Source organism: Carassius auratus, unplaced genomic scaffold, assembly GCF_003368295.1.
Source record: "Carassius auratus strain Wakin unplaced genomic scaffold, ASM336829v1 scaf_tig00052822, whole genome shotgun sequence".
NCBI classification, from domain to species: domain Eukaryota; kingdom Metazoa; phylum Chordata; class Actinopteri; order Cypriniformes; family Cyprinidae; genus Carassius; species Carassius auratus.
Genome location: NW_020527249.1, coordinates 10,814 through 26,326, shown reverse-complemented (window position 1 = coordinate 26,326; position 15,513 = coordinate 10,814). Strand labels below are relative to the sequence as shown.

The 15,513-nt window shown below is 44.8% G+C and overlaps 2 protein-coding genes across 2 annotated transcripts; one reads left to right on the top strand and one right to left on the bottom strand.

The window, feature by feature from the left end:
- Positions 1–4,938: 4,938 nt before the first annotated feature.
- On the top strand, positions 4,939–5,842 carry LOC113090134 (C-type mannose receptor 2-like). The gene is made up of 2 exons (XM_026256172.1): positions 4,939–5,274; positions 5,439–5,842. The coding sequence occupies exons 1-2, from the start codon at positions 4,965–4,967 to the stop codon at positions 5,807–5,809; spliced, it is 681 nt and encodes a 226-aa protein (XP_026111957.1). The 5' UTR covers positions 4,939–4,964; the 3' UTR covers positions 5,810–5,842.
- A 4,774-nt stretch (positions 5,843–10,616) lies between these two features.
- Positions 10,617–15,240, bottom strand: LOC113090133 (uncharacterized). Its single transcript, XM_026256171.1, has 2 exons — positions 14,122–15,240; positions 10,617–10,811 (listed from the first exon to the last, which is right to left on the bottom strand). Exons 1-2 carry the CDS (start codon positions 15,238–15,240, stop codon positions 10,809–10,811), a joined length of 1,122 nt encoding a protein of 373 aa, XP_026111956.1. The 3' UTR covers positions 10,617–10,808.
- Between the last annotated feature and the right edge of the window lie 273 nt (positions 15,241–15,513).

Genomic DNA, 15,513 nt, shown 5'->3' with positions numbered 1-15,513 from the left:
AAACACACTTGCAAGCGGCCCGAGCTAAAATCAACAAGCTTACTCTGCAGAGAGATGAGCTCCAAGATGAACTTGACACTGTTCACACAGAACTGAGACAATCTCACAGATTACAGAGTGGCTGGATCAGAGAAATGCACACCACAAAGTTTCTCCCGGCCCGCCACTCCAACCCTTTCAGCCAAGAACCCAGAGCTGAAAAAGGGGGTGTAAGCTCACGGCTCAAGAAATCACCAGCCAGCTTACAAGAACACCTGTCAACAACGGAGGGGAGAGAACCCTTCCAGAGAACGCATGCCACTAAACCCTGCACGGCTCACAGAGAACTTGACAAGCTAGCCAGAAGCATCCCTACGTTCAAGCCAGATCCTGGCGGATCTCACTGACGGAGAGCAAGGAGGTTGGGCTCAGAATTCACCTGAGATGAGCCTGTGAATGGGTGCTCGAGGCCCAGAATGTGGGCGATCAAATGCGACCGCTCTGAAAGAGACTGATCGGAATGATGAGAGGTGATCGTCAAGTGTCATCAGTGACACTGAATCAAACAGCGCGCCGTTCAGACCAGGCAAGTACACCTGTCCTTCGAGAGAATGAGACTAGCAGTCCGGTGTGATGTGGCCCGGTATATATGGAGGTTCTGGCGTGCCCCAGCCCCCAACTTTAGTTAATACCAATTAACTCCATGATGTAGTGCCGACAAAAACAATCCGCATCTACCCCAACCAAAAACCATGGTTAATAGCGATGTTCGAGCAGCCTTGTCAGCACAGACATCCGCTTATCAATCCGGGATCGCAGATGATAACAAACACGCCAGTTACGATCTCAGGAAATTCATTAAAGCCGCAAAAAGACAATATAAAAACAAAGTTGAAATATAATTCAACACCAACGATGCAAGAAGCATGCAGGAAATCAATAACATAACAGACTTTAACGGGAATAAACCAGCTTCTGTGAACATCGCCGCCTCTCTACCAGATGAGCTAAATAACTTTTATGCTCGTTTCGAGGCTCACAACCCCGCCCACACAGAGAGTGTTCCCGCGGCTTCTGCAGAAGATGTGAGGTCACTCTCCGTCTCTGTCGCGGATGTAACCCGATCCCTCTGACGGGTAAATACCCGTAAGGCTGCGGGACCCGATGGCATCCTAAACCGTGTGCTCAGAGCATGCACAGTCCAACTAGCCGGTGTTTTCACAGACATTTTCAAACTCTCCCTCTGTCTGTCTGTGGTTCCCTTGTGCTTCAGAAAACATTCTCACTCCCACCACGTCACATATTGACGCTTCGTCAGGACCCATTGGCGTCACTTTCTGACAAACAGGGTACACCTTTAGGTCATTTTTTTGTTCAGAAGTGTAGGGCAAAAGCTGAGGTTGTATTCCAGTCAAAGTATACATTATTATCATTAATTTTAAATGCATGCAAACCATTAAACTAAGACAAACAACTGGAAAGAATTTAGGACCCTGCATGTCTAAAAGTGATGCTAAAAGGATACCCCTGAGCATTGAAAATGATGCTAAAGGGGTATGTTGAGCGTCAAATAGTGATGCCAAAGGATCCTGACCAAGTATCAATGAGTTAGGAGTGATAATGTGTTGCTTAAGCAGGTTCTACAGTAAATATTTGTTTATATACAGTAATAGTGTTTTGTAAACTACAGAAGTTTGTTAGTGTTGTTTCAGGATGATTTTGGTGATTTTTTTATTTTTTTATTTATAGTCTGTCAGAAACATCTCTGCTGTGGCAGCTGTCACACTGTTGCTAGGCAACAGGAGGATGGCGGGAACAGCTGGTGATGCAAACAGGAAGTAGACAGCCTCATTTAACAACATTAAGTTCAATCTTTGTGGACTTTGAGGCACTGGACCTTTGTATTGAGACACATTTACAGTCTAACTTTTCTGCAATAAAACAAACTAATGAATAAGACTGAATGACATTGTAACGATGTTAATACTCCATATCATCGGGAAGAAGGAGGCGGGAACCGGCGCAACATCAAAATCATTTTAATAATTCAAAAATAAACACAAACTAGCGCACCAGCCCCTCACGGCCGACTGGTGCGCATAAATAAAAAGCAAAACATAAAATAACGTCCCAGGCCTGGTCCTCTCTCGTCCTACACGGTCGTCGCTCCAGTTTTATATCCTTCCATCTCCTATGTGGGACTCGATACTGGCGGTGGGGCGCAGGTGCAGCTCATCTTCAATCACTACACCTGGCCTCACTCCTCGTTCCCACGCCTCTCGGCCCCGCCCCACTCGCCACAGACATGTAATCAAATGTGACTAAAATAATACACTCGTTGTTTATGCTTCAGTTTTACGTCAGAGATGTAAATACTGTCCATCCTGAACGTCTAAATGTGCTGTGGACATAAACAAATGAATGAGGATGTGTTTACATGCAAACATATTCATGTTTCATAAACAAAACGAAAAAATATAATAAACGGCAGGAGTAGGAAACAAAACTATTATAATTTTCACAAAAAGAGTATCTAGACAGAGAACATCAGACACATTTCTCCTGAAACAGAAACAGATGATGGTATTTTATTTTGGATGATGAGAGTCTTTTCTAACATTATAAATGGACCTCAGGGTAATAGATACACAATATGAGCAGATTAATGGAGGCTGGTCTCTGTTGCTCATGTCTGCTGTGTCTGATCTTCACCAGCAGAGACCTCGGCTCTGAAGAGGAAAAAGAAGGGCAAGAATCTCTCTTTCCTCTTCATCTTGTCTTTTTTATTATTATTTCCAAAACTCTTCTCACAATAATCACAAGTATTCTATCATCTCACACAATTGTGCCTCAAAATGAGGTTTTAAGCGTTAAAATTTTAATTAAATAATGTTTATAAGTATTTAATTCTGTTAAATAACGTTTATTTTCATATTGACTGATACCGACTGACGTAAGTCAGATGTAAGTATGGAAATTAATGGAAAGAGATATACACAAATATAGAGGAAGTGAATATGAAATAGGGTTCAATCAAACACAGTTTGAAGCTGCAGACAGAAACATCAGACTCAGGACAGAAACACGACCTCGAAAGTAAGAATAACTCATAATTCATTCTTTAACTAGAATTAGACTTTGAGAGGTTAATATTATCTGATTTGTTGTCAATCCTGTTATGCCGCAAAAAGGTTTTTTTTTTGTTTGTTTTTTTGTTTTTTATTCATAATGTTTTACTCTAAGATAAAAATGAGTGTATTTGAGTTTTTTTAATGCATTTCTTCCTCAGAAATGGACCAAACTCTGTATTTCACTCTTCTTCTCATTGGTGAGTGTGTTTGTGGTTTTATTCATGATTTCTAGTTTCATTAGGTTTGATCCTGTTATGAAAAGCATTAAAGCAGTGTCTCTCTTTCACAGCTCTCTGCTCCGTATCTGAATGTGTTCAGCGTCAGTATCACTTTATAAATGAGAACAAGACCTGGACTGAAGCTCAGAGATACTGCAGAGAGAATTACACAGATCTGGCCACCGCTGACAACATGAACGACACGAACGAACTGAAGAAGAGTGTGAATGATGGAAGTGTTCAGAATATCTGGATTGGGCTTCAGAAGATGGGTCGTAATGAATGGCACTGGTCTTCAGGTGATCCTGCTCTTTATCTGAACAGGGCTACTGGATTACCAAATGTTGGTGCAGAAGAATGTGTTATGATGTCAAATGGACAATGGTATGCTGTGGGATGTAGCACGCCCATAACTTTTATTTGCAATTCCTCCAATAACAGTAAGTGCATCTCCCTACATTGGCAACAAGCATTAATGTATAAAAAGAAGCATAGAGTTTTTGACCCTGCTCCTGGAGGTCCACTGCTCTGTGAAGTTTCTATCCAACCTGCTTCAGCTTGTGATTATCAGCTGATCCTGAAGAGCTTGATTTGCTGGTTCTGGTTTGTTTGATTAGGGTTGGAGTGAAACTCAGAACAGATGTTGTCCACTGCTGTACACCGTTCTGACACAATACTAATCGCTTCTACATTTTAATGTGGTCATAACTATAAACAACCTGAAGTCAGTTTCTGTAGAGACAAACTAATGTTGGCCTGGAGAAAGAGAGCGAGAGAGAGAGAGAGAGAGAGAGAGAGAGAGAGAGAGAGAATTTCATTGAACACATATTGATCACTTGGGAGAAATGTGAAAATCTGCGATTGGAGCATAACTTTATTTGTATTTTTGTTTTTTCAGCAATATTTATAAATGATGAATTCAAAAATGTCAAACAATTGTTTTGGCAAGTGTTTATTAATCATAATTCATAATTTATTTATACATTTATTTATAATTAATAATTATTTAATTTATAAATTTAGTAGCATATAGTAGGGGTCATGGGGATGTCTGGTGTAGAAAATCAACATAACCCTTAATTCAAGTATTATTAAAACTGTGTTAAATATTTTATAACACACACACATACAATATATATATATTTTGAAAAAATATAAAATAATAATATAATTTTAATGGTTTAATCAAACATGTAGGGTCATTAATAACTATTATTATAATTACATCTCCGGTCATCAGTTTTGGACACTACTGAATGGAATTCTGTCTCTTATTGATGTTTACGAACAAAACTCTGGTTCAGTTCTTGTCTCATTGATGTAATTTTATTGTGTTCACTTTTACCCATATTACAGGGAGTTTTATTGTCAGAAATTAGTATTTTTGAAATAAATGTTTCAAAACAAATACAAATTTGTGATCATTAGCTTCAGAGTCTGTGATAAACCACCTGAACACCGTGAGCTGTGTGATACATTCAGCTTTCAGTATCTCAACACAAAATCAGTCTTTAAATGATGTGTTTCTGATGATAACCATGAAGCAGTTTAAGAATAATGAACAAACTGATTGATTAATCTGTTTTCATCTGTTTTTCTTAAAGCAGACACAGAACTTGTCTTTGTCAATCAGGCGATGAAATGGAGAGACGCTCAGAGTTACTGCAGACAGAATCACACTGATCTGGTCAGTGTGAGGAACCAGAACGAGAATCAACAGGTTCAGCAGTTCATTAGTGACAGATATTTATTAGGATCATGGATCTGGATCGGTCTGTTCAGAGACTCATGGCAGTGGTCAGATCAGAGTGACTCTTCATTCAGAGACTGGGACACTGGTGAACCTGATAATAATGGAGGAAATGAAAACTGTGCAGCTGTTAATGCTCAGAGAAAATGGTTTGACGTCTCTTGCACCAATCAATATCCTTTTGTGTGTTATGAAGGTGAGTAGATCTTCACTAAACACACACACTCCATCATCACCTCCAGATCTCTTAAAGTTCACTCTACATGTCTGACATGACAAATTCATCCCCAGAGTTTGTTTTGCATGTTGTTTTTGATCAGTCTCTCTCTAGTTTCTGCTTGTGCTTGGTTTCATCTGCAGATCCTGAACTGATTGTGATCAGAGAGAATGTGACGTGGTCTGAAGCTCTGAGATACTGCAGACAGAATCATGTGGATCTGGTCTCGGTTCATTCAGAAGAGATGCAGCGTCGTGTGATGAACGTGGTTAAACGTGCGTCTACTGCGGAGGTGTGGTTGGGTTTACGTTACTCTCACATTTTGGGCATCTGGTACTGGGTGAGTGGAGATACCGTGTGCTATCAGAACTGGGCTCCAGGGAACGGCACATCAGGGGAGGACTGTGAACACACAGTGAGATCTGGAGCAGTTCAGTCTGGAGGAGATCAGCGCTGGATCAGCCTTCCTGAGACTCACAAACTCAACTTCATCTGCACAACTTATGAAGAGTAAAGAACATGTGAATGCCTGAATGTTTATTTCGATTATTTTCCTGTTTTCAGTTGTTAAGGTTAAATACGTTTTTTGTTTTTTTTTTGTTTTACAGATTATGTTAGATGAATAGTTCATGCAATCTTTCATTAACATATGATTGTGCTGTGAAGTGTAGATGGTCTGTAATTTTCCAGATGGATAAATCCGTGTGATTCCTGTAGGTGGTATTTGGTTAAGGTCTTAGAGTTAGAACTGGTGTTTTTAATGTTTCAAAATGTACTTTTGTGTTATTCAGTAACGGCATAATTTATATCTGTCAGTTTAATTTTGTGAGGGGTCAATAAGGGTATCATATTATATATTTTGTATGTTTTGAGAATTTTTGTATCATTATGTGGCTGCTTCTCTCTTATGCTTAAAGATTTTATTTATTTTAAATATGAAGTAACTTTAGAAAATACTTTTCGACTAAGCGTCTCAGTAGAATGAATTCAGGTTTATTCTTAGAAATGAAGAGGTGAAGGTAGGGTATACAATATTGTAATGCAGGGGCGTCGCTAGGCCCTTTTTAGGGGGGCTTCAGCCCCCCTAAACTTATGCCCAGCCCCCCTAAAAAATTATTTGATTAATTAATTAGTGATCGCTTCAGTCCCCTTTAAAAACTCATTTGAGACGGTGTCAAGCTGCATCAAGTTCCGGCTCCTCCCCTTATCTGAGTCTGCATGGATTCAGCGCGTTTTTCAATCCACAGGGGCGCCGAGCAGAGCGAACATCAGAGAGTACAAGGTGTGTGTGTGTGTGCGCGCGCGTGTGTGTGTGCGTGCGTGTGTGCGTGTGGTGTGTGTTCTCGCATCCAATACCAGTACGTCTTCGCTGCTTTCACTTTCAGCCTTTATCACAGTGTGACAGATGTTTTTTCTTCCAACAAAAATGAAGCGATTAACACCCATGAAAACATACTTTAGAAAACGATCATGATTTATTTTAATTTACTTTTTGAAATTGAAAACATATTATTGTGTATTTCGGCATTACATTATGTAGCCATGCAAAATAAATTATTAACGACACACATCATTGTCTGAAAGTACTAAATGGCACAGAGAGAGAAACATCATGTGGAGTTATTTTGTTTTCTATTATTAAACATAATTTTATATTAAGTAATAATTAATCATTTGTGTCATGATACATATATTAGAGTAAGAGTAAAGGGATCTGTGATTTTTTTTTTTTTTTTTTAAGTAATTGATTTATAGAAGTGGCAAATTGATAATGATGTTATTTTTAATAAATATAAATAAATATAGAACAGATTAAACATATTACCAATAGACAATTACATTAATACATGTTTTGTCTATATTCTTAATGAATATTAGCTGGTTAGTTAAATGATTTGAAATGAAATAAATGTTCAGGGGCTGACTTGATGTATAACCAACCGTATTGTTGATTATAAAGGCTAAAAAGCTAAAAATTAATAATAATAATAATAATAATAATAATAATAATAAATATAATAATTTATATTTAATTGTAGATGGATATACAACATTTTTTTGTCGTGCGGGAGTAGGTCTGCAAATGAGCAACAGTCAGGTGAGAATAGAACAGACAGCCTCACACACACACAATACCACTGTGTTCCCAAGATTCATTGCAGTCATTGAACCCTTATGTTGTTTTAATTTTCTGCCAATTTCCACGTACATTTCATAAGAAAAAGCAGTGGTATCATCAAAGGATAAACATGAATGTCCTAATACTGAATCAGGAAGTCTTTATTGTAAAAAAAATAAAAAATATAAAAAAAATATCTACATTCCCAGTTCAAAGTTTTCCAGTGACTGGTCACATGTAAAAAACTGTATTAGTTTTTTTTTTACAGTGTTATATATGGCTCAGTCAGTACTCCTACTCCCATATATGAAATACAGGGAATACAATGGAATAGTGGATTGCAATAAGGTTAGTAGTATACAACCCTACCCTAATAGTAAAATAATATTTTTTAATCATACCCTTATTGGGGGCTGAGCCCCCCTAAAATCAAAATCTTAGAATCGCCCCTGTTGTAATGCATGCTTGAGTGCTTTATTCTCTATTGACATACTACCTCTCTTCTCTTTTTCAGCCTTGCTCCCCATCAGAATAAAAGTCCTCATAACAACATGGGGCACTTCTAACACAAAAGTAAAATTGTTTAATTTTTAACTCTTACAATATCTTGTGTTTTGCTCCATGAACTCGGGATCAAAGCTTAAACTGTGAAATAGAGGCATCATCTCAGCTTGCAGGAAACGTTACTGAAACAAGCAATTTAATGACAAACAAATCACGTTGAAAGCATAACAAAACAGCGCCTCTGCTAGCTTGTTTGAATATATTGTAAAGGCTATCAACAATTATAATAATTTAACCTTGGTTATAATTAACAACTTATAAATTGCAACATTCCCCCCACCCCGATGGACCATAGTTCATCACTACTCATTAATTTCCAAAGGATACAGTAACTGTACTGGTCTGCTCAACACTGTTCGAGGTGAAGTGCTCACGTAACATGCGTGTATTAATCCATCTCTCCTCTCCTATGAAGATGACATCTCCCACACTCAGTTCCTTGGCTTTCATGTTTACACATTGGTGAGCGGATCTTAAATTCATTGAGTAGTCCCTCTGCCAATAAGTCGAAATTTAATTTAGCAGGCTCTGACTGTAATCTCTTTGTCAAGGTTTCTCGACTATGAGCAGCTGATTGAGTGTTACATGCCATGGGTTTTGGTGGTAAAGATGTAACTAGGTTACCGACCAGAAAATTTGCAGGTGTCAGTGGCTGAGGTTCATTCAATTCATTGTGAACATAAGTGAGGGGTCTTGAGTTTAACACAGCCCCTGCTTCAGTTAAGATGGTGGTTAACTCTTCAAAATTCAATGAGACTTTACCCAAGATCCTCTTAAGGCATGACTTTGTTGACCTTACAAGACGTTACCAGAAATCGCCCCACCAAGCTGCTCTCTAGGCTATGTACTTCCATGTTATCCCCCTTTCAGCAAAGAAAATTCTGAGCTCAGGCTCTTTGATTGACTTCCATAGCTCCTTAAGATCTCGATCTGCTTGTTTGGTCAAAGGTCTTTGCATTATCTGAGTATATGACTTTACAAAGTCCCCTCCTGGCTATGAACCACTTTAGCACTAAAAGGAAGTTCCCTGTGCTTTGACTTGAGACTAGTTCCAAATGAATGGCCCTATTGACAGCGCAAGTGAAAAGTGCTATGTATGCTTTACTCTTACCATAACTGGTCTTTACCATGAGCGGCCCAGCAAAATCCACACCAGTAGTTTTAAAAGGAGGAGATTCAATGACTCTATCCCTCAGTAAAGGGGCAGTAGCCTGCCGTGCTGGCTTGGCTTTAAAAACATCTTGCAGACGAACACCGTCCGACTATAAGCTTAACAAGCGGTCTACCCTTTTGAATCCAAAATCTGTCTCCGACTTGCATAAGTGTATCTCTTGTACCAGAGTGCAAACTCTTCTGATGACAGTTTTGAATCAAAAGTTCACAATACCTGTGTTTATCAGGTAATATCCATGGGTGCTGCTCTCTTAAGGTGAGATCAGATTGCTGGAGTCTTCTTCCCACACGAATCAAGCCTTGCTCATCAAGGAATGGTTTAAGTTATTTGATCTTTGAGTCTTTATGTACACACTGTCCTTCCCTGAGCAAATTCATCTCTCTTCCAAATGTCTGATTCATTCTGATCCAATACACTTCAGCTATCAATAACTCTTCAGCTGAAAGCTCTCCATGCTTCTTTACACTTGAGCGTCTATTGTTGAGAAATCTCTGTATCCAAGCTGTTACTCTGAGAACAGTACTGAGTTTGCTGTATTTGGTTAGATCAGAAGCTCACCTTTGTCTGTGCCGATTAACTGCATTGGCAACTTCAAATTTAGATCTGAGCTCTACCTTTACCTCTTCCACTGAAAAATCTACATTAGCTGAGACCACTGGATTCATTGACAGAAGAAAATCAAGTCCATTCCACCACAATGGATTATCAATCAAACTGTCAACAGATTGTCCTCTTAAAGGAAGGTTGGCTGGATTGTGATTTCCGTCACAGTGTGACCACAACTCTGATTTAGTGAGGCTTTGAATCTCAGTTACTCGGTTTGCCACAAAGGGCTTCCATTTTTGTGCTGAACTGTGGATCCAACTCAAGACGATCATTGAGTCTGTCCAAATGCTGAGCTGGTTTTCTCCAATCTTAAGAGCCGTTAATAGATTATGGCCTAGCCTGGCACCTATAAAGGCTCCCATCAACTCCAGTTGAGGCAGCATCATTTTCTTCAGAGGCGCAACTCTGGACTTTGAGGATACCAGAGCTGAGATAATTTCTGCAGTCTCTGCCTTGCAGATATCCAACTGTACAGTAAGCTCTTTCACTCGCATCGAAAAAAAACATGGAGTCTGACAGTCTCGCCTTGCTGATTTGTCAAGATTTGATACCATCTAGGTATGGCTAAATCATGTAACTGTGGCAACTCATCACACCACTTCCACCGTTTGTGGGCTAAATCTGGGGGCAGTTCCTCATCCCACTTGAGACCTCGCTCCCACATTTCCTGGAACAGGCATTTTGCATGGATGGTATAGGGTGTTATAAAACCTATTGGATCAAAGATATGTGATGAAATCCGAAGCACGCTTAGTACTCTCTTTTCTCTTCAAAACATCTAGCACCTTGTGCAAGTCAAACACAAAGGGCCCTTGTAGTGAGTTCGTGTGGGCAAGGAAGAGGACAAGGGGTCGGCTGGACTGCTGACGTATCTTTATTTAATAACAAAACAACTCAAAAGTCTAGCACTAGACGGTGACTTTTATTCTGGCACGTTCACGCGCTATTTCCGTTTTCCTTTCCGGTTTCCGGTTTCGGTTCCCGTCAGCAGTCCGACTCTCTCTCACTTGCTTCCGTCTCTCCTGGCGTTTTATACCCTCTCCACGCCAATTACTAGAACAAGAAACAGGTGATAATAATTTCCGCCCAAACCACTCACTTACCGCTCGTCTCCCGATCCTCTCTCCCGCTGCAGACTTCGCTAAACCACGCCCCCCCTGCCACATACCCCCACCGCCCGACTCAGGCCGGGGAGCCGTCCGGCCTGCAGCCCCCCCCCCCCATTCCTGGAGAGGAAGTCGGCCACGGCCATCTGAACACCCGGCCTGTGGACCACCTTGAATTTAAAAGGCTGAAGAGCTAGATACCAACGAGTGATCCGCGCGTTGGTATCCTTCATGCAGTGGAGCCACTGCAGCGGAGCGTGGTCCGAACAGAGGGTGAACTCCCGTCCCAGGAGATAGTAGCGGAGGGTGAGGACGGCCCACCTGATGGCCAGGCATTCTTTCTCAATGGTGCTGTACCTAGCCTCTCTCTTTGAGAGCTTGCGGCTAATGTACAGCACCGGCCGTTCCTCCCCCTCTATGTCCTGGGACAGGACCGCCCCCAGCCCCCTGTCCGACGCGTCTGTCTGCAACAGAAAAGGGAGAGAAAAATCAGGAGAGTGTAATAACGGCCCGCCACATAGAGCAGCCTTGACCTGGGTAAAAGCCTGCTGACACGGCTCCGTCCACTGGACCGTATCTGGCACCTCCTTTTTAGTAAGGTCAGTCAAGGGGCTGGTGAGGTCCGAATAATTAGGAATAAAACGCCTATAATATCCCGCCAGCCCCAAGAACTGCCTCACCTCCTTTTTGGTCTTGGGACGTGGGCAGGTCGCAATAGCGGCTGTCTTATCAATTTGGGGACGCACCTGTCCATGCCCCAAGTGGAAGCCCAGATACCTTACCTCCACACGCCCAATCGCACACTTCTTTGGGTTGGCCGTGAGCCCCGCTCCCCTCAGCGACCTCAGAACAGCCCTCAGATGCTGCATATGCCTCTGCCAATCATTACTGAATATAATGATATCATCCAGGTAGGCAGCCGCATATGCAGCATGGGGCCGCAGAATTCTATCCATGAGGCGCTGAAAGGTCGCAGGTGCCCCGAACAAGCCAAACGGAAGGGTAACAAATTGGTGTAAACCAAACGGCGTTGTGAAAGCTGTTTTTTCTCGGGATAATGGAGACAAGGGGATCTGCCAATAACCCTTCGTTAAGTCCAATGTCGAATAAAAGCGAGCCGTGCCTAACCGATCAAGCAACTCGTCAACCCGCGGCATTGGATACGCGTCGAATTTCGACACAGCATTCACCTTACGATAATCCACACAGAACCGGACTGAGCCATCCGTTTTCGGAACTAAAACTATCGGGCTCGCCCAGTTACTGTTGGATTCTTCTATTACCCCCATGTCAAGCATAGCGCCTAATTCAGCCTGAACTACTTTTTTCTTGTGCTCAGGTAAGCGGTACGGCCGGCTGCGAACTACCACGCCCGGCTCAGTCTCGATATGGTGCTGAATTAGGTTAGTACGGCCCGGTAGGGGTGAAAAGACGTCGGCGAACTCTGCCTGTAACTTCGTTAAATCAGTGAGTTGGCACGGCGAGAGGTGATCTCCACCTGGAGCCAGGGCGAGGGATTGTGGTTTGACGTTCGCCTCTGGACCGAGATCATCCTCCCCCCCAATCACCGTTGCCAACATCACTGATTCCGCCTCATTCCATTTTTTGAGGAGATTGAGGTGGTAAACCTGACGAGCCCCGTTCCTATCGGACCGTATTACCTCATAATCGAGATCCCCGACTTGGCGTGCGACCTCAAACGGCCCCTGCCACTTAGCCAATAATTTTGAGCTCGACGTTGGGAGTAATACAAGTACTTTCTCTCCCGGTGCAAATTTGCGTAACCTAGTTCCCCTGTCATACAGCCGGCTCTGGCGGTCCTGGGCTTGTAACAAATTCTCCATTGATAGCCGCCCCAATGTGTGGAGTTTTGTTCTCAAGTCCAGTACGTATTGAATTTCGTTTTTGCCCTGAGATGGTCCCTCCTCCCAAGTTTCTCTCAGAATGTCAAGCACCCCCCGGGGCTGGCGTCCATAGAGAAGCTCGAAGGGGGAAAACCCTGTGGAGGCTTGTGGGACCTCTCGCACGGCGAATAACAAGGGCTCTAGCCACCTATCCCAATTTTTGGCGTCTTCCTGAACGAACTTCCGGATCATGGATTTAAGAGTGCGATTAAATCGTTCGACCAGGCCGTCAGTTTGTGGGTGATAGACGCTAGTTCGAATCGATTTAATGCCCAACAATCCGTATAGTTCGCGTAACGTACGTGACATAAACGCCGTGCCCTGATCAGTAAGGATTTCTTTCGGAACCCCCACCCGGGAGATAAGACGAAACAGGGCATCCGCAACACTTTTGGCGGAAATGTTGCGGAGGGCCACTGCTTCAGGATATCGTGTTGCATAATCAACTATGACTAGTGCAAAGCGATGTCCTCGTGCCGATCGCTCTAATGGCCCGATGAGGTCCATACCAATTCTTTCGAAGGGGGCCTGCATTAATGGGAGAGGGCGCAAAGGCGCTTTTGGGGCGGCCGGTGGGTTCACCAACTGACATTCCGGACAAGACGCGCACCACCTGCGCACGTTGTCATGAATGCCCGGCCAGAAGAATCGGGTCATGAGGCGATTTAGTGTCGCTGCCTGTCCCAAATGGCCCGCCATAGGATTAGAATGAGCCGCATGGAAAAGCATTTCCCTGCGGCTCTTTGGAATTAACAACTGGGTTGTATTTACTTTTGTCTGAGCGTCTTGGGTCACTCGATACAACCGGTCTTTTAAAATGGCAAAATATGGATAGGAGAGCGGGAGGGCAGGCTGGAGAGACTGGCCATCGATGGTGCGGACCTGTTGGAACGCATGTTTTAGCGTCTCATCCTGAGACTGCTCCAGAGGAAAGTCATCGTGCTCCGAGAGAATTAGTCTCCCGATTCCACTCGGTTCCCCTGAGGCAGACCTCAGCGGTCCTGGCTCAGTTTCCCCCACTTGAACCCGCGCGGTCTCCTTCCGTGCCTTATTTCCCCAAGAGGCATCCGCACATAACGACCCCAATAAAACCGTAAACGCGGGCCAATTCGTCCCCAAAATTATTGGATGCCGGAGGCGGGGACTAACCGCCACCTCCACACTATGCTTTTGTCCCCGAAATTGAATCAAAATTGGGACGACCGGATATTCCACCACATCCCCGTGTACGCACCGCACCTTAACCACGCGGCTTGTATCCAGTGCCCCCGGTTGAACCAGGCTTTGATGGATTGAGGTCTGGTTGCATCCTGAATCCACCAAGGCCGGATATGTACCCCCCTTGATACTCACGGGAATTTGGTACTCGCCAGCCTGACCGGGGGTAGCCTGTGGGTCGTCCGGGACCCGGATCATCATCTCCACCTCCATCACTGGACACCTGTCCACAAAATGGTCCGGGTCCCCGCAACGCCAACAGGCCAGCCCAGACCTACCCGCCGCCCCAATGGCAGGGAGTGGAGAGGGGAATTGGCGTGGAGAGAGCGGAGAGACGGAAGCACTGTCCCCTCCGGCAGCCCCAAGCCCCGCCCCCCTGGGCGGGGCCCTTGAACTCGCGAAGCGGCCTTGGTCAGTCCCGCTCCGCCCCCGGGGCGGGACACGAGGAGGGCCAGGTGGACGGGTCCTAGGGAGAGGGACAGGGCGAGAGAGAGAAGGGGGAGAGAGAGAAGGGGAGAGAGAGTTAGTAGGCGGGGGTGTGCCGACCCCTGGGCACGCCACCATGTGGTCCTCCGCCAGGTGGATGGCCGAGTCCAGCGACGCGGGGCGGTGGCACTGGACCCACTCGGCCGTCTTCTTGGGGAGGCGAGTGATGAACTGCTCCAGCACCACCAGGTCGACGACATGCTCCACGTCGCTCCCCTCGGCCAGTAGCCACTTGCGGCAGGAGTCCCGGAGCTGTTGGGCCATCGCGAAGGGCCGGCCGGCCTCGCCCAAGTCCAGGGAGCGGAAGCGCTGGCGGTGTTGTTCTGGCGATCGGCCGACCCGCTGGATGATGGCCCTCTTCAGGTCGTTGAAGACCAGGAGATTCGCCACCGGAAGTTGTTGGGCGGCCACCTGGGCCTCGCCGGAGAGCAGTGGAATGAGGCGCACCGGCAACTGCTCGCGGGGCCACCCGCAGGCCTCAGCCGCCTTCTCGAAGAGCTCTAGGAAGGCCTCCGGATCATCCTGGGCCCCCATCTTGTGCAGTGGCAGGTGCACGGGGGCGGCGGGCGCCCCGGCGGCCTCGGCGCGAACCTCCCGATCAATCCAGCCCCGGAACCTCTCGCGGTCCTCCTGCTGGGCCTGGACGATGGCCTGGAACCGTCGCTCCTGATCGGTCCTCAGGTCCAGCAGCGCCTGGTGTTGCTCGCGGTGGAGGACCGCAAGGGAAGAAATGATGTCCGCAAGCGGCGTGGAGGATGGGCTTTGCATGGCGGCGGCGACGGTCCTTCTTCCTTCCCGGGTTTCGGCACCAGTGTAGTGAGTTCGTGTGGGCAAGGAAGAGGACAAGGGGTCGGCTGGACTGCTGACGTATCTTTATTTAATAACAAAACAACTCAAAAGTCTAGCACTAGACGGTGACTTTTATTCTGGCACGTTCACGCTCTATTTCCGTTTTCCTTTCCGGTTTCCGGTTTCGGTTCCCGTCAGCAGTCCGACTCTCTCTCACTTGCTTCCGTCTCTCCTGGCGTTTTATACCCTCTC

What these genes read in the sequence shown, in the direction of transcription:
- LOC113090134 (XM_026256172.1), top strand. Translation starts at nt 4,965, where the DNA reads ATGAAATGGAGAGACGCTCAGAGTTACTGCAGACAGAATCACACTGAT. An exon ending in TCCTTTTGTGTGTTATGAAG is followed by an intron (nt 5,275 to 5,438) that starts GTGAGTAGATCT and finishes TTTCATCTGCAG; the next exon opens with ATCCTGAACTGATTGTGATC.
- LOC113090133 (XM_026256171.1), bottom strand. Translation starts at nt 15,240, where the DNA reads ATGCAAAGCCCATCCTCCACGCCGCTTGCGGACATCATTTCTTCCCTT.